General features: G+C 64.8%; 2 protein-coding genes across 2 annotated transcripts in view; one reads left to right on the top strand and one right to left on the bottom strand.

The window, feature by feature from the left end:
- Positions 1-27,478, top strand: part of BOP1 (BOP1 ribosomal biogenesis factor) — an 82,998-nt gene that overhangs the window by 41,849 nt on the left and 13,671 nt on the right. The window lies entirely within an intron of this gene.
- SCX (scleraxis bHLH transcription factor) lies at positions 14,404-24,639 on the bottom strand. The gene is made up of 2 exons (XM_075415417.1): positions 24,130-24,639; positions 14,404-14,461 (listed from the first exon to the last, which is right to left on the bottom strand). Exons 1-2 carry the CDS (start codon positions 24,637-24,639, stop codon positions 14,423-14,425), a joined length of 549 nt encoding a protein of 182 aa, XP_075271532.1. The 3' UTR covers positions 14,404-14,422.

Below are 27,478 nucleotides of genomic sequence, written 5' to 3'. Positions count from 1 at the left end.
CGCAGCTGGACAGTGATGGGTCGCTTATAGCATGCTTCAGGACACGGTTTAGAAGGCATGGTGGTGTTGGGTTGGTGGTTGGACTTGATGACCTTCGAGGTCTTTTCCAAGCTGTGATTTTCTGCATCCCTGGTCTTGACCGGGTGGTGATGGGTTGGTTTTACCCCTCATCCCTGGTTGCAGCTGGACAGTGATGGGTCGGTTGTACCATGCTTCAGGACACGGTTTAGCAGGCACGGTGGTGTTGGGTTGGTGGTTGGACTTGATGGCCTTCGAGGTCTTTTCCAAGCTGTGATTCTCTGCGTCCCTGGTCTTGGCCGGGTGGTGATGGGTTGGTTGTACCACATGTCCCTGGTCGCAGGTGGGCAGTGATGGGTCGGTTGTACCATGCTTCAGGTCATGGTTTAGCAGGCACGGTGGCGTTGGGTTGGTGATTGGACCTGATGACCTTCGAGGTCTTTGCCAAGCTGTGATTTTCTGCGTCCCTGGTCTCGGCTGGGCGGTGATGGGTTGGTTGTACCACATGTCCCTGGTCGCAGCTGGACAGTGATGGGTCGCTTATAGCATGCTTCAGGACACGGTTTAGAAGGCATGGTGGTGTTGGGTTGATGGTTGGACTTGATGACCTTCGAGGTCTTTTCCAAGCTGTGATTTTCTGCATCCCTGGTCTTGGCTGGGCGGCGATGGGTCGGTTGTACCGCGTGTCCCTGGTTGCAGGTGGACAGTGATGGGTCGGTTGTACCATGCTTCAGGACACAGTTGAGCAGGCACGGTGGTGTTGGGTTGGTGGTTGGACTTGATGACCTTCGAGGTCTTTTCCAAGCTGTGATTCTCTGCGTCCCTGGTCTTGGCCGGGTGGTGATGGGTCAGTTGTACCGTGTGTCCCTGGTCGCAGGTGGGCAGTGATGGGTCGGTTGTACCATGCTTCAGGTCATGGTTTAGCAGGCACGGTGGCGTTGGGTTGGTGATTGGACTTGATGACCTTCAAGGTCTTTTCCAAGCTGTGATTTTCTGCGTCCCTGGTCTCGGCTGGGCGGTGATGGGTTGGTTGTACCACATGTCCCTGGTCGCAGCTGGACAGTGATGGGTCGCTTATAGCATGCTTCAGGACACGGTTTAGAAGGCATGGTGGTGTTGGGTTGGTGGTTGGACTTGATGACCTTCGAGGTCTTTTCCAAGCTGTGATTTTCTGCATCCCTGGTCTTGACCGGGTGGTGATGGGTTGGTTTTACCCCTCATCCCTGGTTGCAGCTGGACAGTGATGGGTCGGTTGTACCATGCTTCAGGACACGGTTTAGCAGGCACGGTGGTGTTGGGTTGGTGGTTGGACTTGATGACCTTCGAGGTCTTTTCCAAGCTGTGATTTTCTGCATCCCTGATCTTGGCTGGGCGGTGATGGGTCGGTTGTACCGCGTGTCCCTGGTTGCAGGTGGACAGTGATGGGTCGGTTATACCATGCTTCAGGACACGGTTTAGCAGGCACGGTGGCGTTGGGTTGGTGGTTGGACTTGATGACCTTCGAGGTCTTTTCCAAGCTGTGATCCTCTGCGTCCCCGGTGTCGGCCGGGCTGCGGTAACCTCCCTCTGCTTTACCTCCGCCACCCGGCAGGAAATCTCTCTTTAATAGGCTGTTCAGGGGAGCGGGGCCGTGTTTTCCTAAGCAGGAGGAATGTTGACATGGAAGACTCCGCTCTTTCTTCCTGGCAGGTCCCTGGGAGCAGCGGCGCTGGATCGCGTGCTGCTCCTGCTGCGCCGGCTAATCCTTCCTCGGCTCGCCGAGCGGGGCGGGGGGGACGCAGGTGCCTATCGAGTGTATCGGGGGGGTTGGCCGGGCGTGGGGGGCTCTCTGCCAGACCCCCCGCCCGCCGTTCCGCGGGGAGGGCTCCCACCGGGTTTCCTTTCATCCCAGGTTTAGCTCCGCTCCCAGATGGTTGGGAGAGAGGGGTCCCGGAGCCGGGGGCGGGGGGGTTTGCTGGGCATGATTAAAACCGGCTGGAGGATGGAGCCCGCCTGCATCTGGCTTCTCCCCTTCTCCGGGGAAAAGCTTGGCGTGAGGGAGAGCAGGGGGCATCTCCGAGCTCTCCGCCACAGGGGGAAGCCAACGCTCCCCGGCTCGCCGCGAGCGCTTCGGAAACGGGGGGCTGCACGTCCCCCCGCGCCCCATCGCCCCGTCCCGCTCCCATCCCGTCCCCCTCGCCCCTGCTTGGGAAGGCGCCGAGGCAAAGGGGGGTTGGGGGGGGGGGTGCCTGCGCTCTTGCCTTTGCATCTCGTAATCTTTAACGAGCTGGGCCTGCTCTGCACAGAAGCGAGATGTGGGCGGCTGCTTTATAAAGCAGCGCTTCGCCGCGGGGAGGGGGGTTCTGTCCGCAGGCCAGCGCGGGGTTTTGGCACCCCGGCGAGGGGACGAGGCGGCACCCCCCGGGCTCGGCACGTCTTCGGCAGCGGCAGCCGCTGCGGCGGGTGCCTCTCGCCCTCCGACGGCGTTCGACGCCTTGGCGGGGCGGCTCGTGGATCCGCTCAACTGCGGGTTCCGGTCGCTCTCGCCGGGGGTTTCTCTTCCCCGAGATGCATCGCCATGGCCTCCCCTGCCAGGCAGCCGCTCCCCGCTCGCGGCGTGGCTCAGCCGAGCTCCTCTGGGCCGTTGCCCACTGGGCCGGAGAAGACCACAGCTCCGGGCTGGCCGCTCCACGCGGGACCTCTCGGAGCTCGCTCCCCAGCTCTGCCAGTAACGGGCCAGTAAACCCCAGTCCGGGGCAGGCTGGGGAGCGAGGGACGGCTCTGGGTTGAGTTTGGCTGCGAGCGGCAACCCCCAGGTCCTCCCAGCCCTTGGTTCGGGGAGGGCAGGGTGCCCGGGAAGAGAAGGGGGATGCCTGTGCCCCCCCACCCCGGGACCAGCTCCCAAGGTGTCGAGAATGGAAAAGTCCGCCCGCGGGCAGAGCGCGAGAAAAGCGACTTGCCAAAATTAACAGTTGATCCGGGTTTGCGGGGAGCGGGAGCCAAAACGCGAGGAATCTTGGATTCGAAGGGGGAAAGTTTTTTCTGCGGGCGGTAAATCAGCACGGAAAGATTGGAGGTGGGGAGGGAAGGGGGGAGACCGGCCCCCCGAGCGCGGCCGCCGCTGGCAGAGCTGCCGGTGCCGATGCCGATGCCGCCCCGCGGGGAGCTGCCCCAGCCGGTGTCTGAGCCCCCACGACGCGTTGCCCGGCCCCCCCGTGACGGCCGTGGAGGAGCAGCGGCGAGGTGGGTGGTGTGTTCGGGGCTGAGGAAGGCTGGGGCTCCGCGCTCCCTCGCCCAACAGACCCCGTCTTCGGCACCTGGGACGCATCCCGAAACGCTTCCGACGTGCCGGCCGAGGAGAGCTCCCTGGAGGGGTGGCAGGAGCCCGGACCCCCGATCTGCACCGGCCGGGGCAACGTTTCAGCTGGTTTATGGTGGTTTTCAGTCAAATTTCAGCTACACCCCTGGGCCTGCGTGGTTGCAGCAACTCACAGGCTGCCATCTGTTGTCGTGTGAGGCCGTGTTAACTCTGAAACCTAGTGATTACCAGCTAAACGGCCTTAGACGGTGCCTTTTGTCCTTGTGGGAGGAGATGGAGGGGTCTTTCTGGGGTCTCACCCCCCAACGCTGAACCCCGGAATGGCTGGGGCTGGCAGGGACCAGTGGAGCCCGCGCCGTGGCCGGGCCGGTTCCGAGGATCTCCAGGGATGGAGAGCCCACCCCAGCCGGACCTTGACCACCCTCATGGTAGAAACGTGTCTGCTCGTGTTCAGGTTCCATCTCACGCGTGTTAATTCGTGCCCGTGGGCTCCTGCCCTGGCAGGTGCTGGAAGTCTCCACATCCTGTGCCCCGCTCTGGGCTTCCTCCCTGGGTCGGAGACCCCCCCCAGACCCCCGGCTGACCCCCCTGGAGCCCGGCGTGCCTGGTGGGAGCCCCAAAGCTGTCGAGCACCGGGACTCGCAGCCCGGCTCGGCTTCCTGGGTGGGAGCGGGGAGCGTGGGCACGCGTTCCCTCCCCGGAGCCAGCCGTGTGTGCGCGACGGGGAAACTGAGGCAGGTGGGGATGGCGGATCGCGTGGGGGGTCTCGGCTGCTCCGGGTGGGCCCTGCTCCAAGCTCTTCGTTCTGGGTCGTCCCATTGGAGCCCTGGAAGCGACCGGGATTCGGCCGACGGGGCTGGGGGACCCCCCCAGTGCCTCTGCCTGCTGGGACCCCGGGCCGACGCTGCTCCCCGCTCGCTCGGCCTCCTCCCGCAGCCCCCTTCCCCATCCCGCTCACCCCGATTGGAGCTGACGTGCTCTATTTGTCAGAGATAAAAAATAGCGGAGGAGGAATGGAAAGACAGGAGGCACAGGAAAGCGGTTTGGTAGTTAGAGACAGAGGAGCAGAATTAACGTGCGGTGGGGGATTTGGAGCGAACACTGCACGCATTGTAATCCGAGCGGGGCGAGGGGAAAAAAGAGAGACCGAGAAGGGGAGGCTGACCCCGAATCCCCGGGGGAGACGCGGGGAGAGCGGCAACGAGGAGAGAGTGAAGGATTCCAGAGGTGGACTGGCTTCCTCTCTCGCCAGACAGACACAGGGGAGACGGGCAGCGAGCCAGCGGCCGTACCTGCACTTCCCATCTGAGCCCTCGACAGCTGGAGCTGCTTTGGGATGGGGGGGCTGCGGAGGATGGGGGGCTTCGGTGGGGAGGGGGGCACGCAGGCCGCCGGCGGGACCCCCGCGGCACGTATCGGGGAGCCGCGCGGCCGGACGACGGCGTGGCGGTGGAGGAGCTCGGGGGGGGGGGGTCCCCGCTTGTGGGGGGCTCGGGGCGGCACCTGCCCGGCTCGGGGGAGCGGAGCTGGGGAGTCCCAGCTGGCAATTATTCAGCGTAGGGAGGGGAGGGTGGAGAAACAAATAATAATAATAAAAAAAAAGCTAACAGCAACTAAATCAGAGGAAGAAAGGCCCGCCGAGGCGCGCCGGCGGGGTCACACGTGTTTCCTGGCAGGCTCGCAGGTGCTGAGCAGGGATGCGGGCAGGGAGCACGGCGTGATGGATCGCGTGCTGAGCGCGGCAGCTCGTTCCCCCCCGCCGCCCCCCGAGCCTGGGGACGGGGGGCTCGCCTGCACCCGGCTTTTCTGCTGCCATGGCCGGGGGGACCCCTCCGAGGGGCGAGCAGCGGGGCGGCACGGCGTGGCCCGCGCATCCCCAGCCCGTCCCGCTCGCCGCCGCGCGCACCGCTCTCCGGCGAGGGCGGCAGCGTCCCGGCCGAAATTCATTAATCCCCAAATTAGTCCCCAAATTCATTAAAGGCGTGGGGTGCGCTGCCGACTTTCGGGTGCTGATCCGCCTCGGCAGCGACTTCCCCACCTCTCCCAGTCCCAGCTGCCCTGGTGCCCGTCCCAAAACGCGCTGCGGGCCCTGGCGAGAGGCGGGTGACGGAGACGCGGCCCCGCTCGGAGTCGCTCAGCGCGCGGAATTTCGGAGCCGCGTTAGGGGCGCGGAGCTGTGCCGTGATCGGGAGGGCGATGGCCCAGCGTCTCCCGTGCCCGGGGGAAGGGGTCCCGGCTGGGGGGCCAAACCCTCCCTGCACCAGGGGGCTGTCGGAGCCGAGCGGCCGGCGTGGACGAGCATCCCACCACCGCGGCGGGGAATTTTCATCGGCGCGAAGCCGGAGCTCGGCGCGGAGCCCCGAACCGGTGGAGCCCGAGCGGTCGCTGCTCCGGACGGGGGTGGTTGGGCAGCGGGAGAGCCCCTCGTCCCGTACGGCTTCCCGGTCGGTGCGGGGGGCACGCGGCAACGGCAGGCGGAGCGCCCGGGCACGGCCCCCCTCCCCCAGCCATCTGCGGGTTCCTGCAGGATTAAGCGGAGGAAATCTGGAATTGGGTTACTCACGATATTGAACCTGCCATTACGATGGTTTTTATTTGGTTCTGTTCCGATCGAATTGGATGCAGCCTCTCTTTTTTTAGCCCTTAATGGCTTGGCTTTGAGAATTTCCTTCGAAATTACACCACCGGCTTCCTGTTTTTAGAGCTCCCCGGAGCCCCGCGGCCGTGCGGAACAAACCGGGGAAACTGATCCCCGGAGCCGAGCCAGCGCGTCCGAGCCCGGCCGTGCCGTGGGTGTGCGCGGCCGCGTTCGGCTCTTCGGCTCTTGGCCTTTTTCACCGTTTCACTGGCCCCCCGGGGCCGCGGGCTGAGAGCTCGTAAGCAGAGCCAGAGAAAATCCCAGCGGCTGGCGGGGCTGCCGTGGCACGCTGCCCTGCTGGCTGGGGGGCTGGGGGACGAGCTGGGGTGCGGGAGCACGGGCAGGGGTGGACGGTGGCCCGGGGAAGGGCCGGGTCACCCCAGGAGCCAGCTCGGCTTTCTGAAGCCCCTCTGCGTGTGAATCCACAGAATCCCAGCATGGTGGGGTTGGCAGGGACCTCTGGGGGTCACCCAGCCCAACCCCCTGCCCAAGCAGGGTCACCCAGAGCAGGGGGCACAGCACCGTGTCCAGGCGGGGCTGGAATATCTCCAGAGAAGGAGACTCCACAGCCTCCCTGGGCAGCCTGGGCCAGGGCTCCGTCACCCTCAGAGGGAAGAAGTTCTTCCTCGGGTTCAGCTGGAGCTTCCTCTGCTCCAGTTTGTGCCCGTTGCCCCTTGTCCTGTCGCTGGGCACCACTGGGAAGAGCCTGGCCCCGTCCTCCTGACCCCCACCCTGCAGATATTTAGAGGCATTTCGAAGGTCCCCTCTCAGCCTTCTCTTCTCCAGGCTGAACAAGCCCAGCTCCCTCAGCCTCTCCTCGCAGGAGAGATGCTCCAGTCCCCTCCTCATCCTCGTAGCCCTGCGCTGGACTCTCTCCAGTAGCTCCTCATCTTTCTTGAACTGGGGAGCCCAGCACTGGACCCAGCACTGCAGATGGGGCCTCCCCAGGGCAGAGCAGAGGGGCAGGAGAACCTCCCTCGCCCTGCTGCCCACACTCTTCTTGATGCACCCCAGGATCCCCTTGGCCTTCTTGGCACCCAGGGCACGCTGCTGGCTCCTGGTCACCCTGTCGCCCCCCAGCACTCCCAGTCCCTCTCCCCAGAGCTGCTCTCCAGCAGCTCCACCCCAGCCTGTCCTGGTGCCTGGGGTTGTTCCTCCCCATGAGGAGCAGCTGAGGGAGCTGGGGCTGCTCAGGCTGGAGCAGAGGAGGCTGAGGGGAGACCTTCTCGCTCTCTGCAGCTCCCTGAGAGGAGGGGGCAGGGAGGGGGGGTTGGGCTCTGCTCCCCAGGAACCAGCGCCAGGACGAGAGGCGATGGCCTCGAGCTGCGTCAGGGGAGGTTCAGATGGGACATGGGGACAAATGTCTGTCCTGGGAGAGCGGTCGGGCGTTGGAGCAGCTGCCCAGGGCAGTGGGGGAGTCCCCATCCCTGGGGGGGTCCAAAACCCGTCTGGATGTGGCCCTTGGGGACAGGGTTTGGCAGGCACGGGGGGGTTGGGGTGACGGTTGGACTTGGTGACCTTGGAGGTCGCCAGAATGATTCTGGATTCTGCATCCTCGCGCTTCCGGCGAGGTCGCAGGACCGGTGTCTGCGCCGGGCTCGGGGGGCAATACTGGGGGCAGGGAAGGGGAAAGGGTGCCTGGGGGGCAATATTGGGGCAGGGAAGGAGAAGGGGTGCTCAGGGGGCAATATTGGGTGAAGGGAAGGGGAAGGGGTGCTCAGGGAGCAATGGTGGGGTCAGGGAAGGGGTACCCAGGGAGCAATGGTGGGGTCAGGCGAGGGGAAGGGGTGCCCAGGGAGTGATTGTGGGGGTCAGGGAAGGGGAAGGGGTACCCAGAGGGTGATGGTGGGGGTCAGGCGAGGAGAAGGGGAGCCCAGAGAGCGATGGTGGGGGTCAGGCGAGGGGAAGGGGTGCCCGGGGAGCGATGGTGGGGGTCAGGCGAGGGGAAGGGGTGCCCGGGGAGCGATGGTGGGGGTCAGGCGAGGGGAAGGGGTGCCCGGGGAGCGATGGTGGGGGTCAGGGAAGGGGAGGGGGTACCCAGAGAACGATGGTGGGGTCAGGGAAGGGGAAGGGGTGCCCAGGGAGTGATGGTGGGGGTCAGGCGAGGGGAAGGGGTGCCCAGGGAGTGATGGTGGGGGTCAGGCGAGGGGAAGGGGTGCCCAGAGAGCGATGGTGGGTGAAGGGAAGGGGAAAGGGTGCCCAGGGAGCGATGGTGGGGGTCGGGCGAGGGGAAGGGGTGCCCATGGAGCGATGGTGGGGGTCAGGCGAGGGGAAGGGGTACCCAGGGAGCAATGGTGGGGTCAGGGAAGGGGAAGGGGTGCCCAGGGGGCAATGCTGGGGGTCCGGCGAGGGGAAGGGGTGCCCATGGAGCGATGGTGGGGGTCAGGGAAGGGGAAGGGGTGCTCAGGGGGCAATATTGGGGTCAGGGAAGGGGAAGGGGCGCCCAGGGAGTGATGCTGGGGGTCAGGCGAGGGGAAGGGGTGCCCAGAGAGCGATGGTGGGGGTCAGGCGAGGGGAAGGGGTACCCAGGGAGCGATGGTGGGGTCAGGCAAGGAGAAGGGGTGCCCAGGGGGCAATACTGGGGGTCAGGCGAGGGGAAGGGGTGCCCATGGAGCGATGCCGGGGGTCAGGCGAGGGGAAGGGGTCCCCGAGCCCCCCTGGCCCTGCAGCTGGCCAAGCCTCGCAGCTCGGAGGGCTGAGCACGCCCTGGGGCCGCTCTGTTTCCCCAGCCGCCAGGAAGGTGTGTTTAAAGACCCCGTTCCTTTCTTCTCCGAGACCTCTGGAAGGCTTTACTGGCTACCCTATAATTTTCACCTGCAGTATTTTAATAGCTCGCCAGCTGCACGCGTTGCCGGGGGGCGACGGAGAAGGGGCTGGGGGAGGCGTATGGAAGCGATTGGGAGCGGCGGCAGCCACGCACCGGCCTCCCGTCGCGGGCGCAGCGGCGTGCGGGGACACGTGGGTGCTGCCAGAGGAGCCGGGGACCCCGTGTCGGGGACCCCCCAGCCCAGCCCCCTGCCCAAGCAGGGTCACCCAGAGCAGGGGGCACAGCACCGCGTCCAGGTGGGTCTGGAATATCTCCAGAGAAGGAGACTCCACAGCCCCTCTGGGCAGCCTGGGCCAGGGCTCCGGCACCCTCAGAGGGAAGAAGTTCTTCCTCAGGTTCAGCTGGAGCTTCCTCTGCTCCAGTTTGTGCCCGTTGCCCCTTGTCCTGTCGCTGGGCACCACTGGGAAGAGTCTGGCCCCGGCCTCCTGACCCCCACCCTGCAGATATTTCGAGGCATTTCGAAGGTCCCCTCTCAGCCTTCTCTTCTCCAGGCTGAACAAGCCCAGCTCCCTCAGCCTCTCCTCGTAGTGGAGATGCTCCAGTCCCCTCCTCATCCTTGTAGCCCTCAGCTGGACTCTCCCCAGTAGCTCCTCATCTTTCTTGAACTGGGGAGCCCAGCACTGGACCCAGCACTGCAGATGAGGCCTCCCCAGGGCAGAGCAGAGGGGCAGGAGAACCTCCCTCGCCCTGCTGCCCACACTCCTCCTCATGCACCCCAGGGTCTCCTTGGCCTTCTTGGCACCCAGGGCACGCTGCTGGCTCCTGGTCACCCTGTCGTCCCCCAGCACTCCCAGTCCCCCTCCCCAGAGCTGCTCTCCAGCAGCTCCGCCCCAGCCTGTCCTGGTGCCTGGGGTTGTTCCTCCCCAGTGCAGGACCCTGCCCTGGCCCTGGCTGAACTCAAACCTCGTGCGGGCAGAGCCCGTGAGCGCAGGCAGCAGCCGGGTCCATTCCCCGGCGCAGTCGCCCCGCTCCCGATGCCAGCGGGGCAATGTCCCACCCTGCACGAGGCGAAAGCTCCCGGGACCGGTGGAAAATCCCTCCCGGCTCGGGCGGCTGCCTGCGCTCTCCGGTCGGACGTCCGTGGGGAGCCGTGCGGGAACGACTCTCATCTCTGCGACAGGGCCTGCCCGGGCGCCCAGCAGTTTTCCACCACATATTTGCTCTCTGAAGTCACAGGTAGCTCCAGGATTCGCACGTCTGCCCACGTCCGTCGGCTCGGAGGGACGAGGAGCAGCGCTGGAGCTCCCACAGCCCCGCAGCTCCGCACCCAACCCTGCCCCAGCGCAGCCCCCAGCCGCGCTGGAAGCTCCGGGAGCGATTCCCAGCGCCCGTCGGATGCAGAGGGAGGAGTGGAGGGAGGGCTTCGGGGGCCGACAGCCAGCCCCTGCGGTGCCACCCGCCCTCGGTCGCCTGAGACACGGTCCAAGGGACAGGAGCTGCAGCGGAGACCCCGGGCCTGCTGCCAGCAGAGCAGCTTTGTGGCACTGTCACACCCGTCAGCCAAATGATCGCCCGTGGGATCCTGGGGTGCGTGAGGAGGAGTGTGGCCAGCAGGGCCAGGGAGGTTCTCCTCCCCTTCTGCTCTGCCCTGGGGAGGCCCCATCTGCAGTGCTGGGTCCAGTGCTGGGCTCCCCAGTTCAAGAAAGGTGAGGAGCTACTGGGGAGGGTCCAGTTCTGGGCTCCCCAGTTCAAGAAAGATGAGGAGCTACTGGAGAGAGCCCAGCGCAGGGCTACGAGGATGAGGAGGGGACTGGAGCATCTCTCCTAGGAGGAGAGGCTGAGGGAGCTGGGCTTGTTCAGCCTGGAGAAGAGAAGGCTGCGAGGGGACCTTCGAAATGCTTCTAAATATCTGCAGGGTGGGGGTCAGGAGGACGGGGCCAGACTCTTCCCAGTGGTGCCCAGCGACAGGACAAGGGGCAACGGGCACAAACTGAAGCAGAGGAAGCTCCAGCTGAACCCGAGGAAGAACTTCTTCCCTCTGAGGGTGACGGAGCCCTGGCCCAGGCTGCCCAGGGAGGCTGTGGAGTCTCCTTCTCTGGAGATATTCCAGCCCCGCCTGGACGCGGTGCTGTGCAGCCTGCTCTGGGTGACCCTGCTTGGGCAGGGGGCTGGGCTGGGGGACCCCCAGAGGTCCCTGCCAACCCCACCATGCTGGGATCCTGTGACATAACCCGTCCTTGGCTTTGCCCGGTGCTGGTGAGAGCTGTTCAGGCAGAGGGAAAGCTGCATGTCCCGCAGCTGCCCCTGGGCACGCACATCCCTTCCTGGCCGGCTCTGGCGCTTTTTCCCTGCTCCCCCCAGACAGGGCCGCGTCCCCGGGCAGGGCAGAGCCCAGCGGTGCTGAGCTGGGAGAGGAATGCGCGGCTGGAAGAGGCCCCGCGCGATCCGGTGGCAGCGTCTGGGAGCCGCCGCCTGCCAAGGTATGCGCGGCGCGCCGGCTGCCAGGGCACTGAGTGCTGCTCATCCCTCCTCTTCTTCATCCCGCGGACGAAGCCGGTGCCTTCCGCGCCGTGCTGGCGCTGAGTTCAGCCTGGAGAAGAGAAGGCTGCGAGGGGACCTTCGAAATGCCTCTAAATATCTGCAGGGTGGGCGTCAGAAGGACGGGGCCAGACTCTTTGCAGTGGTGCCCAGCGACAGGACAAGGGGCAATGGGCACAAACTGGAGCAGAGGAAGCTCCAGCTGAACCCGAGGAAGAACTTCTTCCCTCTGAGGGTGACGGAGCCCTGGCCCAGGCTGCCCAGGGAGGCTGTGGAGTCTCCTTCTCTGGAGATATTCCAGACCCACCTGGACGCGGTGCTGTGCAGCCGGCTCTCGGTGACCCTGCTTGGGCACTGACTGCTGCTCATCCCTCCTCTTCTTCATCCCGCGGACGAAGCCGGTGCCTTCCGCCCCGTGCTGGCGCTGAGCAGCGGCGCGGCAGCTTCGCTTCGGCTCGGACGCTGCAGCTGCGCGCGGGACCCTGCCGATCGCCGGCACCGTTCTGCCACGGTTCGCTTCGCCCGAGCGCCCACCGCCTGTCCCGGCGTGACCGCAGCCGCCGCCGCGTGGGTGGGGACGAGTTGGCAGCGTCCCTCGGAATTGGTGAAGCGTCGCTTGGGCGCTGAGCGTTACGGCCTCGTCCGCGGGACTCGGGAGGACTCCACTGAATCGGAGTTTTCCTCCCCAGCGCCTCCGAATTTGCGTTTCAGCAGCAGCCGGCGCTGCTCGTGTGCGCCTTTGAGCCCCGCCGGAGAGGCAGGGAGGCTTTCCAAACCTCTTTCTCCAACTTTGAAACCACGAATGCTGAAATTAAAAATACAACAAATTTCCATCTCTGTGAAGCGCAGCGCTTCCAGCTCCTGACGCGAAACCCCTGCGCCCAGCCGGGCTCCCTGCGAGGGAAGCACCGGGCGCGTCGGACCCGGCACCCGAACCGCTCGACGCGAAGCGAAACGGCCTCTTCCCGCTGCGTCGGCGCCGGGGCGGTGAGGCCAAGCCCTGGCACGAGCGGCCGCTGGCGTTGGTGCATCCGAGCGGTGAGGGAACCCGGCCGGGGTGCCAGCACGCCGCGGGGCTGGCACGGCAGCCGTCGCCTGCACCGGGGGCCCGGCCCGTGGCACAGCTCCGTAGGTTAACCATGAGCCGGCAGCGTGCCCTGGGTGGTGAGAAAGGCAACGGGATCCTGGGGTGCATGAGGAGGAGTGTGGGCAGCAGGGCGAGGGAGGTTCTCCTCCCCCTCTGCTCTGCCCTGGGGAGGCCCCATCTGCAGTGCTGGGTCCAGTGCTGGGCTCCCCAGTTCAAGAAAGATGAGGAGCTACTGGAGAGAGTCCAGTTCTGGGCTCCCCAGTTCCAGAAAGGTGAGGAGCTACTGGAGAGAGACCAGTGGAGGGCTACGAGGATGAGGAGGGGACTGGAGCATCTCTCCTGCAAGGAGAGGCTGAGAGAGCTGGGCTTGTTCAGCCTGGAGAAGAGAAGGCTGAGAGGGGACCTTCGAAATGCCTCTAAATATCTGCAGGGTGGGGGTCAGGAGGACGGGGCCAGACTCTTCCCAGTGGTGCCCAGCGACAGGACAAGGGGCACCGGGCACAAACTGGAGCAGAGGAAGCTCCAGCTGAACCCGAGGAAGAACTTCTTCCCTCTGAGGGTGACGGAGCCCTGGCCCAGGCTGCCCAGGGAGGCTGTGGAGTCTCCTTCTCTGGAGATATTCCAGCCCCGGCTGGACGTGGTGCTGTGCCCCCTGCTCTGGGTGACCCTGCTTGGGCAGGGGGTTGGGCTGGGTGACCCCAGAGGTCCCTGCCAACCCCGACCATGCTGGGACTCTGATCGTTACGCCCATCCCAGCTGTCGGTGCCAGCACCCCGGGTCCCTCTCGCAGCCCAGCTGCCGATGTCGGGGCGAGGGAGAAGCCGGCGTTTTGTCTGCTCGTGTCTCTGCCTCGCCGGGGCCTCAACGCTTCGTCAGCCGCTCAGCACCGGGGCTCAGCACCATCGGGCTCCCGCGCCGTGCGAGCGAGCGAGGAGGGGCTGGCAGCCGAGCAGCCCCTCGCCCGCGGATGGGGCTCAACCCCGACTCCATCCTGCGCTTTTCGTAACCTCGCGAGGCCGTTTTGGTGACGGAAGGAGCATTTCGTAGCCGCGTGGCAGCCCGTGAGATCTCGGGGCGAGAGCACCGAGACGCCGGGGCCCGCGGGTGTCATTTATTTCCCCAGGAAGCTCCGCTCAGCTGCAGCGTCTGCTTTTCACCGCGTCCCCCCTTTTTTGCCCCGCTGTCCTGCTGGGATCGAGCGTGGCCCGTGGGCGTCAGGGCTCGCCCCAGGTCACCCTGCGGGAAGGGAAGGGTCCCCCCCACCCTGACCCCTGCGCCGGGGCTCGGTCCCGAGGGCAGGGGGGCAGGCGGAGGGGCTGGAGCCAGCCTTGAGCGCCGGCTCGGTCGCTTGCTGCGCGGACGGCGTTCAAAGCCAGCGTGGGTGAGCGTGGGACCAGAGATTTATTGCGTGGGGGGGGTTGCTGGGGGCTGTGGAAGGACGGGCAGCTCCGTGGCGTGAGTCTGAACCATATTCATTTTTAATTATACAAATTGCTCAGGCTTTATATTATCATATCAATGACATGAAACACCAGCATGTATTGATTAAACTCGACAAACGCAGCACCCCGGGACTCAGAGTTCAGGGCGCGGAGTGGCCCGAAGCTGGGAGGGGACGGGGAGAGCGGGGTGTTTCCGTACGCGGTGTCACCAGCGCTGCTCGAGTCCGACCCGGCACGGGGCACGTCCGAGCGCCGGCTCTCCCCCGGGACCCGCCGTGCGTGGCATCCGCAGGGACCGGGGCAGGGACTCCCAAGGAGCCCCGGAGCGGGTCCCGTGCCCCTTCGGCTGCGTTGCCTGCGCCGTCGCGGAGCGTCCCTGCGCAGCCGGCGTTCCTCTGAGCCGTCCTGCAAAGTCCCGCTGTCCCCGCGTCCGTCTGCCGTCCGCAGTCACCCCGCCGAGCCAGGAGGACGCGTGTCCGGGTCGGGGTAAGGTCCTCGGGGCGACGCCGTGCCGCTCTCCCCGGCAGCAGGGTGAAGGCAGGAGTGTCCGTGGCTGTGGTTTTGTGTGTGTGGCTTTTCCGTCCTTCCTCCTTCTGCTCCTCCCGTGGTGTCCTTCCTCAAAACCGTGATCGTCTTAGCTCCGAATCGCCGTCTTCCTGTCCCGGTCTTTGCTCTGCAGAGGAGGAGGAGGAGGAGGAGGAGAAGGCCAAGTTAAAAAAACACACCTGGGGCTGGGAGTTGTGCCAGGACGCTGGCTCCAGCCCGGGAGCCTCTCGCTCCTCCCCGCGTTGGCGCTTGGTCGGCCCCGTAGCCCTGCTCCTGCAGGTGCCTTCCCCTGCCCGGGGACTCCCCTCGCCATCGGCGTGGCTGGGGACCCCCGGCCGAGCCCCCCGCTCATCCGGCCGCCCGCGTCCCGAGGTGGGACGGAGCCCCTCTGCGCTGAGCTGTCGAGCTCGGCGCCCGGCTCGGGGCTCCTGCAGCCCCAGGCGCTGCGGTCGGGGCCGTGTCAGCTGCGCTCAGGCCCTGGCAGCACGAACCCGTCCCTGCCGGCCCGCGGCTCCGGGAAACCTCCCCGTGCCGTCACCGAGCCCGCACGGGCAGCCCCGCGGTGACAGCCAGGCTGCGCTCCCCGGGCGCCGGAACAGCCGCCTGCCACCAGCACCACCAGTCCCACCAGCATCAGCGCCATCACTGCCGCCACTGCCACAACCGCCAGCACCATCGCTGCCACCAGCACCATCACTGCCAGCACCGTCACTGCCACCGCTACCACCATCACTGCCACCACCAGTACTGCCACCACTACCACCTGCACCATCACTGCCACCAGCACCATCACTGCTAGCACCATCACTGCCACCACTACCACCATCACTGCCAGCACCATCACTGCCACCGCTACCACCATCACTGCCACCACCAGTACTGCCACCACCATCACTGCCACCGCTACCACCAGTACTGCCACCACCAGTACTGCCACCACCAGTACTGCCACCACTACCACCTGCACCATCACTGCCACCACTACCACCAGTACTGCCACCACCAGTACTGCCACCACTACCACCTGCACCATCACTGCCACCAGCACCATCACTGCCAGCACCATCACTGCCACCGCTACCACCAGTACTGCCACCACCAGTACTGCCACCACTACCACCAGTACTGCCACCACCAGTACTGCCACCACCATCACTGCCACCGCTACCACCAGTACTGCCACCACCAGTACTGCCACCACCAGTACTGCCACCACTACCACCAGCACCATCACTGCCACCGCTACCACCAGTACTGCCACCACCAGTACTGCCACCACCAGTACTGCCACAGCTACCACCAGCACCATCACTGCCACCACCACCACCATCAGTGCCACCACTACCACCAGCACCAGCACTGTCACTGCCACCACCAGCACCACCAGCACCATCACTGCCACCAGCACCATCACTGCCAGCACCATCAGTGCCACCACTACCACCATCACTGCCACCACCACCAGCACCATCACTGCCACCAGCACCATCACTGCCAGCACCATCACTGTCACAACTACCACCATCACTGGTACCACCACCAGCACCATCACTCTCACCGCTGTCACCATCAGCACCATCACTGCCACCACCACCCCTACCACCAGCACCAGCAACATCACTGCCACCACTGCCACCACCAGCACCATCACTGCCACCACGACCACCACCACTACCACCAGCACCAGCACCAGCACTGCCACCATTGCCACCACCACTACCACCAGCACCAGTAGCACCACCATTGCCACCAGCACCACCACCACCCAAGCCAGGTGTGCGCAGACAGAGCTGGTGCTCCTCATGTGCGGTCTGATGGGACTCCCCCTCCACTTCCTCCCCCTCTGCTCTGCCCTGGGGAGGCCCCATCTGCAGTTCTGCGTCCACAAAGATGAGGAGCTACTGGAGAGAGTCCAGTTCTGGGCTCCCCAGTTCAAGAAAGACGAGGAGCTACTGGAGAGAGTCCAGTTCTGGGCTCCCCAGTCCAAGAAAGGTGAGGAGCTACTGGAGAGAGTCCAGTTCTGGGCTCCCCAGTCCAAGAAAGGTGAGGAGCTACTGGAGAGAGTCCAGTTCTGGGCTCCCCAGTTCAAGAAAGATGAGGAGCTACTGGAGAGAGCCCAGCGCAGGTCTGCGAGGATGATGAGGGGACTGGAGCATCTCTCCTGCGAGGAGAGGCTGAGGGAGCTGGGCTTGTTCAGCCTGGAGAAGAGAAGGCTGAGAGGGGACCTTCGAAATGCCTCTAAATATCTGCAGGGTGGGGGTCAGGAGGACGGGGCCAGGCTCTTTCCAGTGGTGCCCAGTGACAGGACAAGGGGCAATGGGCACAAACTGGAGCAGAGGAAGCTCCAGCTGAACCCGAGGAAGAACTTCTTCCCTCTGAGGGTGCCGGAGCCCTGGCCCAGGCTGCCCAGGGAGGCTGTGAAGTCTCCTTCTCTGGAGATATTCCAGCCCCGGCTGGACGCGGTGCTGTGCCCCCTGCTCTGGGTGACCCTGCTTGGGCAGGGGGTGGGACTGGGTGACCCCCAGAGGTCCCAGCCCACCCCACCATGCTGGGATTCAGTGTGACCGGTGGCTGTCTGCAGTTTGGCCGGGTTGGGCGCCGGTCGTTCCGCCCGGGGACCAGGAGCTGGGTGACGTTCCCACCTCCCCGGCCCGTGGCTCGCCGGCGTGGCCCGGCCGAGGCGACGGCGCTGGGCTGGCCGTGGCGCAGCCTCCCCCACGGCTGCACGTGCGGCCCCTGCTCTGACTCTTCCTTTGTTACCGGGGGTGGGGAGGGGAGGGGAAGGGGAGTTCAGCTCCGAAACGGTAAAATTAAATTTCCCAGATGTTCAGGCCCCAGGAGTTCTTGTGCTGTCTGGAGAGGAAATGGGGATTCGGAAAATCCCGCCTCATATTTTTTCCCCTATCACCTTGCCTTTCCGCTGCCATTAAGTGCAGCAGGAACAGTAAATTACGGGGCTGCGGAGCCGTCCCATCTCGGAGATACCGTGGGGGGACGGCGCTGGGGCGAGGCGCTGAGCTCCCAGGCTCTGCCCGTGGCTCGGGGCGGCTCGCAGAAGGCTTTTGGGGGTGCACACGGACCCCCATCCGCTCCCCGGCACCGCGCCGGCAGCCCAGCGCCGCCCCAAGCCCCAATTCTGGCTCTTTTGGCACAAAACCTGCGGGTGAGCCCGGGCTGCCGTCCCCGCCGAGCCGTGGCTGTCCCCTGGGCTGGGTGGCAGGGTGACCCTGCTCCGGGCCGCGGCCGGGGGGACGTGGAGAGCGGCGGTGGGGAAGGACGTGGCGATGCGGGCGCTGAGCTCCCCAGCTTCTTGCCGTGCCGGGGCTCGGCCGCGGGTGCTGAGCCGTGGTGCTGCCTCGGCTGTGCCAGCGCTGGAGGCCTTCCTCCTCTCCTCCTCTTCGCCGCCGCTCTCACCCCGGACGAAGGCTGCGAGTTCCTCACTCGGTGTTGAACCACGAGCCCGCTCGGTCGAGGCCGCCCTCAAAACCCTTCGCCAGCCGTTCTGCGTCCCCGAGGCTCGGCTCTCCGCCGGGCTCTCCCGGTGCCCGTGGCCGGGGTCCTTGCCAGCCCCCCAGCCCGTTGGCCAAGCCTCGGAGGACCCTGCGTGCCGGCCCCTGGCACGAAGCCGGCGGTCACCGATCCCCTGCCGGCACCTTCCAGCTCCTCCGTGCCGGACGGCCAGCGTGCAGGTACCGCTCCGTGCCCTCCCCGAGCGGCGCCTGCCCCGCTTTTAGCTCCCGGGTGGTCTCAGTGCCCCCTCCCCGGTTTGCTCGCCGTGCAAACGCGTGCTCCTGCTCCCAAGGATCCCAGAATCCCAGCATGGTGGGGGTTGGCAGGGACCTCTGGGGGTCCCCCAGCCCAACCCCCTGCCCGAGCAGGGTCACCCAGAGCAGGCTGCACAGCACCGCGTCCAGCTGGGGCTGGAATATCTCCAGAGAAGGAGACTCCACAACCTCCCAGGGCAGCCTGGGCCAGGGCTCCGTCACCCTCAGAGGGAAGAAGTTCTTCCTCGGGTTCAGCTGGAGCTTCCTCTGCTCCAGTTTGTGCCCATTGCCCCTTGTCCTGTCACTGGACACCGCTGCAAAGAGTCTGGCCCCGTCCTCCTGACCCCCACCCTGCAGATATTTGTTGGCATTTATAAGGTCCCCTCGCAGCCTTCTCTTCTCCAGGCTGAACAAGCCCAGCTCCCTCAGCCTCTCCTCGCAGGAGAGATGCTCCAGTGCCCTCCTCATCCTCGCAGCCCTCCGCTGGACTCTCCCCAGTAGCTCCTCATCTTTCTTGAACTGGGGAGCCCAGAACTGGACCCAGCACTGCAGATGGGGCCTCCCCAGGGCAGAGCAGAGGGGAAGGAGAACCTCCCTTGCCCTGCTGCCCACACTCCTCCTCATGCACCCCAGGATCCCCTTGGCCTTCTTGGCACCCAGGGCACGCTGCTGGCTCATGGTCACCCTGTCGTCCCCCAGCACTCCCAGTCCCTCTCCACAGAGCTGCTCTCCAGCAGGTCCACCCGTGATGGAGTTGTCCAGGCTGGAAGCTTGTCCCTCATCCCATTAACCACTGTGCCACCACAGCACTGCCCCACAGACCCTGCCCCACATCTCGTGTCCCCAGGCCCGCTCTCCCCCCGGTCCTTCCCAGCTCTACGCGACGCGGGCAGTGGGGACGAGCGCTCTGTGAGGGCTGTCGGCGCGCAGGGGACGCCGTGAAGGTCCTCAGCCCCGGAGCAGTTTCCGCAAGAGGCCTTGGGTGGATTTGGACTTTTGGGAATTTGAAGAAGCCCGCTCCACCCCGCAGCCCCGCGCCGGCAGCTCTCCCAGCCCATGCGGTCGCCGGAGGAGAAACGCCTGGGTTTTTTTTCCCCACCGGCACTGTGTGTCCGATGGCACGGGTGGCAGCCACCAAGGAAAGCCTGGAGAAGCCCAAGCCCCACCATGGGCTGGCAGGGACGGGGTGTCCGGGCACCACGGCCCCGGTCCCCCTCTCCCAGCGCTCGCTCCCCGGCAATGCCAGGGACCGTCCCGTCCGTCACCGCCAGCCGCCCGCGCGTTGTCCTGCGGCGCGTGCCATGCTCCCACCGGCACGGTGACCCCCTCCCTTCCGCCTGTCTCCCGTCTCCAAGGCCTTGTCCCCTGTGGGTTTTAGGCATTTTTGGGTAAACTGGGGAGGGGAACTGGCATGAACTGGAGCAGCCGGCGGCCCCGTTGGCAGAGCTCAGCCTTTCTCCGGCGGGCGGCAGACGCCGACCCATGAGTCACTTTAGAGAAGGTCCTTTCCAGGGAGGTGGTGTTGTTTTCAGCCCGCTGTAGGAAAGTCCCTGGGCTGAGGCGCGGGGACATTTGGCGCGAGGGGAGGCTTAGTCACGCAGCGTGAATCCGGGCGAGCCCCTTTGCCCGCCAGGGTGCTGCTCAGCCAGCAAAATTGGGATGAGGCGATGGATCGGCGAGTTGTAGGATCATCTAGGAAGGGTTTGCAGAAGGTTCGCTGCCCTACTCGGCTGCCCCGTGGGGTGCCCACAGCCCCAGAGGTCCCACCCGAGCTCCGTCCTGCGACCCCTCTCGCTCGGAAGAGCCCCTGCGTGGCATCTCGTGCCTCCTGGTGAGGCCTCATCTGGAGTACTCTGTCCAGTTCTGGGCTCCCCAGTTCAAGAAAGGTGAGGAGCTACTGGAGAGAGTCCAGTTCTGGGCTCCCCAGTTCAAGAAAGATGAGGAGCTACTGGAGAGAGTCCAGTTCTGGGCTCCCCAGTTCAAGAAAGATGAGGAGCTACTGGAGAGAGTCCAGTTCTGGGCTCCCCAGTTCCAGAAAGATGAGGAGCTACTGGAGAGAGACCAGTTCTGGGCTCCCCAGTTCAAGAAAGAGGAGGAGCTACTGGAGAGAGTCCAGCTGAGGGCTACGAGGATGAGGAGGGGACGGGAGCATCTCTCCTACGAGGAGAGGCTGAGGGAGCTGGGCTTGTTCAGCCTGGAGAAGAGAAGGCTGAGAGGGGACCTTCGAAATGCCTCTAAATATCTGCAGGGTGGGGGTCAGGAGGACGGGGCCAGACTCTTCCCAGTGGTGCCCAGCGCCAGGACAAGGGGCAACGGGCACAAACTGGAGCAGAAGAAGCTCCAGCTGAACCCGAGGAAGAACTTCTTCCCTCTGAGGGTGACGGAGCCCTGGCCCAGGCTGCCCAGGGAGGTTGTGGAGTCTCCTTCTCTGGAGATATTCAAGACCCACCTGGACGAGGTCCTCTACAGCCTGCTCTGGGTGACCCTGCTTCGGCAGGAGGGTTGAACTGGGTGACCCCCAGAGGTCCCTTCCAACCCCGACCATTCTGTGATTCATTCTGTGATTCCTACACCCCGTTTCTCCCCATCAATGGGTCCTGCTCACGGCGACCGCAAACCCTCGCCCACGACCTTCCCGCTCCTCCTGCTTTCCTGGCCAAGGTGCCCGGGGACAAGGTGGCATCTGGTCTCGAGGGGCTTCAGCGCCGCGTGTGCCGTCTCCTGCCTCTCTCAGGCTTTCGGCATCGGCTTCCCCCTCGGAGTTGTGGGTCTAGATGACCCACAGAGGTCCCTTCCAACCCCAAATATTCAATCACAGAATCAGAATCACAGAATGGCAGGGGTTGGAAGGGACCTCTGTGGGTCACCCAGTCCAACCCTTCTGCCCAAGCAGGGTCACCCAGAGCAGGCTGCACAGGACCTTGTCCAGGCGGGGCTGGAATATCTCCAGAGAAGGAGACTCCACAGCCTCCCTGGGCAGCCTGGGCCAGTGCTCCGTCACCCTCAGAGGGAAGAAGTTCTTCCTCATCTTCAGACGGAACTTCGAGTCATAGAATCATAGAAAGTTTTGGGTCGGAAGGGACCTCCAGAGGTCATCTAGTCCAAAATATTCCGTGGGTCGGCGGCAGCCTCCCGTGGCTCGGCACGGAGGGCAGAATCGCGTACCCCAAGGCCACCTTGGTTGAAACCACGTCATCGCCCGTGAGGAAGAAGACATGGCCGGGGAGCAGGCCTTGCTGCCGGGGACGGGTGGGCTGCCTTGACCTCAGCACCCGGCACCGCGCGCCGGTTTCGGTTCCGATAGGCTCAAGCTGCTCTCCCCCAAGCTCGGCGCAGCGCGTCGGCGAGGGGAGAAGCGGCTCTGCCTCCCTCCCTCGTGGGATGGGTGGGTGGGTGGGGGTCCCCGAGGGGCTGCCGGGGCGAAGGGCTGGCGTCGGCCTCGGGCAATGGGAATTTATCGGATTTGGTGCCAAAGGGGCGATGGGAATTTATTGGGATTGATGCGAAGGTGGCAGCGGGATTTTATTGGAACTGGTGCCAAAGGGGCGATGGGAATTTATTGGAATTGGTGCCAAAGTGGCGATGGGAATTTATTGGAATTGGTGCAAAAGCGGCAATGGGAATTTATTGGAATTGGTGCCAAAGAAGCGATGGGAATTTGTAGGAATTGGTGCAAATGTGAAAACGGGAATTTGTAGGAACTGAAGCAAAAGTGGCAATGGGAATTTGTTGGAACTGATGCCAAAGCGGCGATGGGAATTTATTGGAATTGGTGCAAAAGTGGCAATGGGAATTTATTGGAATTGGTGCAAATGTGAAAACGGGAATTTGTAGGAACTGAAGCAAAAGTGGCAATGGGAATTTGTTGGAACTGATGCCAAAGCGGCGATGGGAATTTATTGGAATTGGTGCCAAAGTGGCAGCGGGAATTTGTAGGAACTGATGCCAAAGTGGTGAAGGGAATTTATCAGAATTTATCCCGAAGCGGCGATGGGAATTTATTGGGATCGATGCGAAGGTGGCAGTGGGAATTTATTGGAACTGGTGCCAAAGCGTTGTTTGGAATTTGGCAGAATTGGTGCCGAGGTGGCAACGGGAATTTGTAGGAATTGGTGCCAAAGCAGCGATGGGAATTTATCGGCGTCGGTGCCAAAGTGACAAGGGGATTTTGTAGGAACTGATGCAAAATGGGTGATGGGAATTTATTGGAATTGGTGCAGAAGTGGCAGTGGGAATTTATCAGAATTGATGCCAAGGTGGTGAAGGGAATTTGTAGGAATTGGTGCAGAAGTGGCAATGGGAATTTATCGGAATTGGTGCCAAGGTGGCAACGGGAATTTGTAGGAACTGATGCCAAAGCGGCGATGGGAATTTATCGGAATTGGGCCAAAGTGGTGAAGGGAATTTGTAGGAATTGATGCCAAAGCAGTGATGGGAATTTGTCGGAATTGGTGCCGAAGTGATGATGGGAATTTATCGGCGTTGGTGCCGAAGTGGCGATGGGAATTTGTAGGAATTGGTGCCGAAGTGGCAATGCCAAATCAGAGGGAGCGCGCTGGGTCTGTGGAGCTGTGGCTGCTCACTGGGACACGGGGGAGTTTTCCAGTTCAGCCCTGAGGGACCTTCCCCGCCTGCAGCCCCCGTTTTCAATCCGGGGCAGCGCTGGCTGGGCCACGCCGCGTCCCTCGCCCCTGGGTGCTGGTGACAGCCGGGCCCCGGGGACGCGCCCGGTCCCCAGCGCCCGCGCGGAAGGAGCCCTGTGATGCCCTGGGCTTTCACCGCGTCGATCCCGGCGGACGCAGAGACTCCCGACGGGATTCCCTCCCGCTCCGGGCTCTGTCTCCTTCTCCGGTGAACTGGAAAGGACGCGCGCGGGGGATTAACGGGGTTTGGGGCTTTCCTGCTCCGAGATACTCAAGCTGTCAAGAGTTTGGCTCAGGACTGAGCACTGGAACAGGGTGCCCAGGGAGGTTGTGGAGTCTCCTTCTCTGGAGATATTCCAGACCCGCCTGGACAAGGTCCTGTGCAGCCTGCTCTGGGTGACCCTGCTTGGGCAGGAGGGTTGGACTGGGTGACCCCCAGAGGTCCCTTCCAACCCCTACTTTTCTGTGATTCTGTGATTCTGTGACTGGTTTCACCGCCGCCGCTCGGCGCTTAATGAGCCTTGAATCCTTCACGAAGACTTCCTCGCCGGGGTGAAGCGGGTTCAAGCACCGGAGCGTGCGTGCCTGGCTCCGGCCGCCGTCCCCACGCCTCTGCCGCGTCTCCGTTACCTCCGCCCTGCCCGAGAGCGTCCGCACCGAGCCGGAGACCCAGCGGGGTTTGAAATGAAAACCCAGCTCTGCCCAGCCGCCTCCTCCCGGTGCCCGCGGGGCCGGTGCCGGCGTGTGCGGGGCGAGAGCTGCCCGCATGGCACCCACGGCCGGGTTTGCTCTCGCCGTGCCGCCGGCGAGGGTCCGCTGGGACGGAGCAGCTTCCGTCCCGCTTCCCGAGCTGCCCGTCCCCGCCATCCCCGGGGTGCTTCAGGGGCATCCCCGTGCCGTGGCTTTGCCCCGTCCCCAACCCGGGGACACCGGGCCGGTGGCTGAGCACGCAGAGCTGGCACCGAGGGGCTGGGACCCCCCACCGCGGCCAGCCCTGCGCCCAAACCGCCCTCGCCTCTCGCTCCAGACCTTCCCCGGCGCCGCAGATTTCCACCTCCTGAAACCCGCTCCGAGCCCTCCGGGGGTTTCCCCCTTCCCCTCGCCCTTTGCCTTCCGGCAGACGCCTGCGAGACGCGGAGGCGGCTGCTGGGGGGGCTTCGGGCGGCGAATTTAGACTTGGGGGGCACCGTGTTTTCCACGCCTGCGTTTCGGGGCTCGCCGGCGGGGGTCTGGCGTGCTCTCCGGCGCTGCTTCGCCTCTCCCCGCCATCCATCCCCGGCCCGATGGCAGCGGAGCCCCGGCGCTCCCCAACCCCCTCCTGGCATGGGGGTGGCTGGGGACGCCCGGGGGTCCCCCACCATCCGAAAACCCCGCGGGCGGCCACTTACCAGCTTCCTCTGGTTGCTGAGGCAGAAAGTGCAGATCTGTTTGGGCTGGGAGTTCTCGGCGTCGCGGGCCGGGGGGCTGCCGCCGCCGTGGTGGTAGAAGGCGGGGGTGGTGTGGCACGGCTGCCCGTCGCCGCACGCCTCCCCCACCAGCAGCACGTTCCCCAGGTGGGAGATGTAGCTGGAGGCCAGTCTCAAGGTCTCGATCTTGGAGAGCTTTCTGTCGGCCGGCTCGGTGGGGATGAGGGTGCGGAGGGCGGTGAAGGCGGTGTTGACGCTGTTGGTGCGGTCGCGCTCCCGCGCGTTGGCCGTGTGACGCTGCCGGGGCTCCCGGTTGATCCGGTTGGGTTTTTTGCCGCTCCGCCGTTTGCCGGCCTTGATGCCATAGCCGTCGTGGTAGGGTTTCTCGTCGGAGCCGGAGCTCTCGCTGCCGTTCTCCTCGTCCTCGGACAGCATGCTGATCTCGGGGTACAGGTACCGGCTGGGGGCCGAGCGCAGCATGGCGAAGGACATGGCGGGGCGGCCAGGGGACGCCGGGGAAGCCGCGTGGGGACCACCGCCGCGCTCTGCCGACCTCCTCCCGCTGCCGCCGGCCTCAGCTCCGCGCTCTCATGCCGCTTCCCCGGCCGCGGTCCCGCGGCAGCCCCGGCTCTCGTCGCCCTCGCCGGGTGGGCTCCGGGTGGGAGGCGCTGAGGCGGGGGGTCCCCCTTCCCCAGCTCCCCGCCGGCTCTCTCCGCGGGGAAGGGGTTAAGGGCTGCTGGGGGGGAGGGCTGCCTCTCCCCCCTCCCCACACATGTGCATCTTAAGAGTCTGGAGCGTGGCGGGAGCAAACGGGGAGTTTTATAGCGGCAGCAGTGGTCAGCCAGGCCCCTCCTCCAGCAGCCCCAGCTCCCGAAAGCTCAGCCTACCTGAGCTCACCCTCCATCCCCGGGGTGGGGGTGGGGGGGATTTAACCCTTTGGGGCTCAGCCGGGGGGTCCTGCCCACGCCCGGGGGGCTGCGGCCGAGCTGGCCGGGATGGGAGCTCCGGCTTCGGCCGCCGGCGCGGCACACGGAGACGCGTGCAGCGTGCTCGCCCGTCGCTGGCGTTGGCACAGCGGTGACGGGGAGGTGGGCACGGGTGGCGGGGTCCGGGGGGCTCCCAGAGGGTCACCGGAGGATTCTCCGTGCTGGGGTGGGCGGGAGGCTCCCCCAGCCCCGTGTCTGCGGGGTTCGTGTGCCTGGGACGGGGCTGGGGACCGGGGCTGCGTCACCCCCGGGCCGGGGCAACGGGGTCCTGGTCAGGATTAGTCCCTGCGAAGAGAGCCCCTGAGCGCGCTCGCTTCCCGCAGCAAGACCAGATCCACGTGTCCCGCTGCTGCTGCTGCTGCTGCTGCCGCTGCTGCTGCTGCTGCTGCCACTGCTGCTGCTGCTGGCAGGGCAGGCGTTAACCCTTGAGGAGCTGCTGCCTGCACGCCTCCCGCCCGCTGCGTGCCCGCTGCCGCCGTTCGCTCCGGTCTCCTGCCCAGAGAGCAAGGACGGCGTTTCTGTCCCGGTCAGCCCAATGGCGGGGTGTGGGTGAGGAGCCTGCGCCTGGCCCCATGCCCTGTCCCCGTAACCTGTCCCTTAACCTGTCCCTTAACTTGTCCCCGTAACCTGTCCCCGTAATCTGTCCCCATCAGCTGTCCTGTAACCTGTCCCTGTACCCTGTCCCCGTAATCTGTCCTGTACCCTGTCCCTGTATCTTGTCCCCATAACCTGTCCCCATAACCTCTCCCTGTACCCTGTCCCTGTACACTGTCCCCGTAACCTGTCCCCATAACCTGTCCCCACACCCTGTCCCTGTACCCTGTCCCGTAACCTGTCCTGTAACCTGTCCCCATACCCTGTCCCCGTACCCTATCCCCGTATCCTGTCCGTCACCTGTCCCCATAACCTGTCCCCATACCCTGTCCCATAACCTGTCCTGTAACCTGTCCTGTACCCTGTCCCTGTACCCTGTCCCCATACCTTGTCCCATAACCTGTCCCCATAACCTGTCCCTGTAACCTGTCCCACAACCTGAACCATACCCTGTCCCCATAACCTGTCCCCGTACCCTGTCCCTGTATCTTGTCCCCATAACCTGTCCCCATAACTGTCCCCACACCCTATCCCTGTAACCTGTCCTGTACCCTGTCCTCTAACCTGTCCCCGTACCCTGTCCCTGTACCCTGTCCCCATATCCTGTCCCCATAACCTCTCCCCACACCCTGTCCCTGTACCCTGTCCCATAACCTGTCCCTGTACCCTGTCCCCGTACCCTGTCCTGTAACCTGTCCCCGTACCCTGTCCCCATATCCTGTCCCCATAACCTCTCCCCACACCCTGTCCCTGTACCCTGTCCCTGTAACCTGTCCCGTAACCTGTTCTGTAACCTGTCCCCATACCCTGCCCCCGTATCCTGTCTGTCACCTGTCCCCATAACCTGTCCTGTATCCTGTCCCGTAACCTGTCCTGTAACCTGTACTGTACCCTGTCCCCATACCCTGTCCCCGTACCCTGTCCCATAACCTGTCCCCGTATCCTGTCCCCATAACCTGTCCCCATACCTTGTCCTGTACCCTGTCCCATAACCTGTCCTGTACCCTGTCCCTGTACCCTGTCCCCGTAATCTGTCCCCGTAACCTGTCCCCGTACCCTGTCCCCATAACCTGTCCCCGTAACCGCACCGGCTCTGCCGAGCCCGCAGAAACCATCGCCTGCTGGCAGGGTCGACTTTGCAACCTGCCCCAACCCGCTCCTGCTCCCACATGGGTGGCTCAAGCAGGCTCCTCCAGGGACAGAGGGCTAGGGGGGTCGAGCAAGGGTCCCCTTGAGCCCCCCGCGGCCGATGCTTCAGCAGGGCCGTCCTGGCTGGCTGTGCCCAGGCCCGAGACCAAAGGAAACCAGGGGGTTTCTGAGCTGGCCCCTCGCTGCAGCGAGGTTTGGCCCCCGTGAAGGCCATCAACCTCCTCCTCCAGGACCAGGCAGTGGGAATCACCATGGCACAGAGCAGTCCCTACGGCGTGGGAGTGGGACCCCGCACCCAGGATGGGTCCGGGGAACCCGTGGACCTCCGAGCACCGGAGCAGGCTGTGCCCGAGCTGGCAGGGAGCTGGCTCAGCCCCGTAACCTCCCAAAATGTGAGCTGTGGCAGGGGGCCCATGCCCCTCCGGCCACCAGTCACACCAAATCCCAGCATGGTGGGGTTGGCAGGGACCTCTGGGGGTCCCCCAGCCCAACCCCCTGCCCAAGCAGGGTCACCCAGAGCAGGCTGCACAGCACCACGTCCAGGGGGGCTGGAATATCTCCAGAGAAGGAGACTCCACAGCCTCCCTGGGCAACCTGGGCCA

This window comes from Opisthocomus hoazin, chromosome 3 (assembly GCF_030867145.1).
Source record: "Opisthocomus hoazin isolate bOpiHoa1 chromosome 3, bOpiHoa1.hap1, whole genome shotgun sequence".
Lineage (NCBI taxonomy): Eukaryota > Metazoa > Chordata > Aves > Opisthocomiformes > Opisthocomidae > Opisthocomus > Opisthocomus hoazin.
The sequence above is the reverse complement of the archived record's forward strand: the minus strand, read 5'-3'. Positions and strand labels throughout refer to the sequence as shown.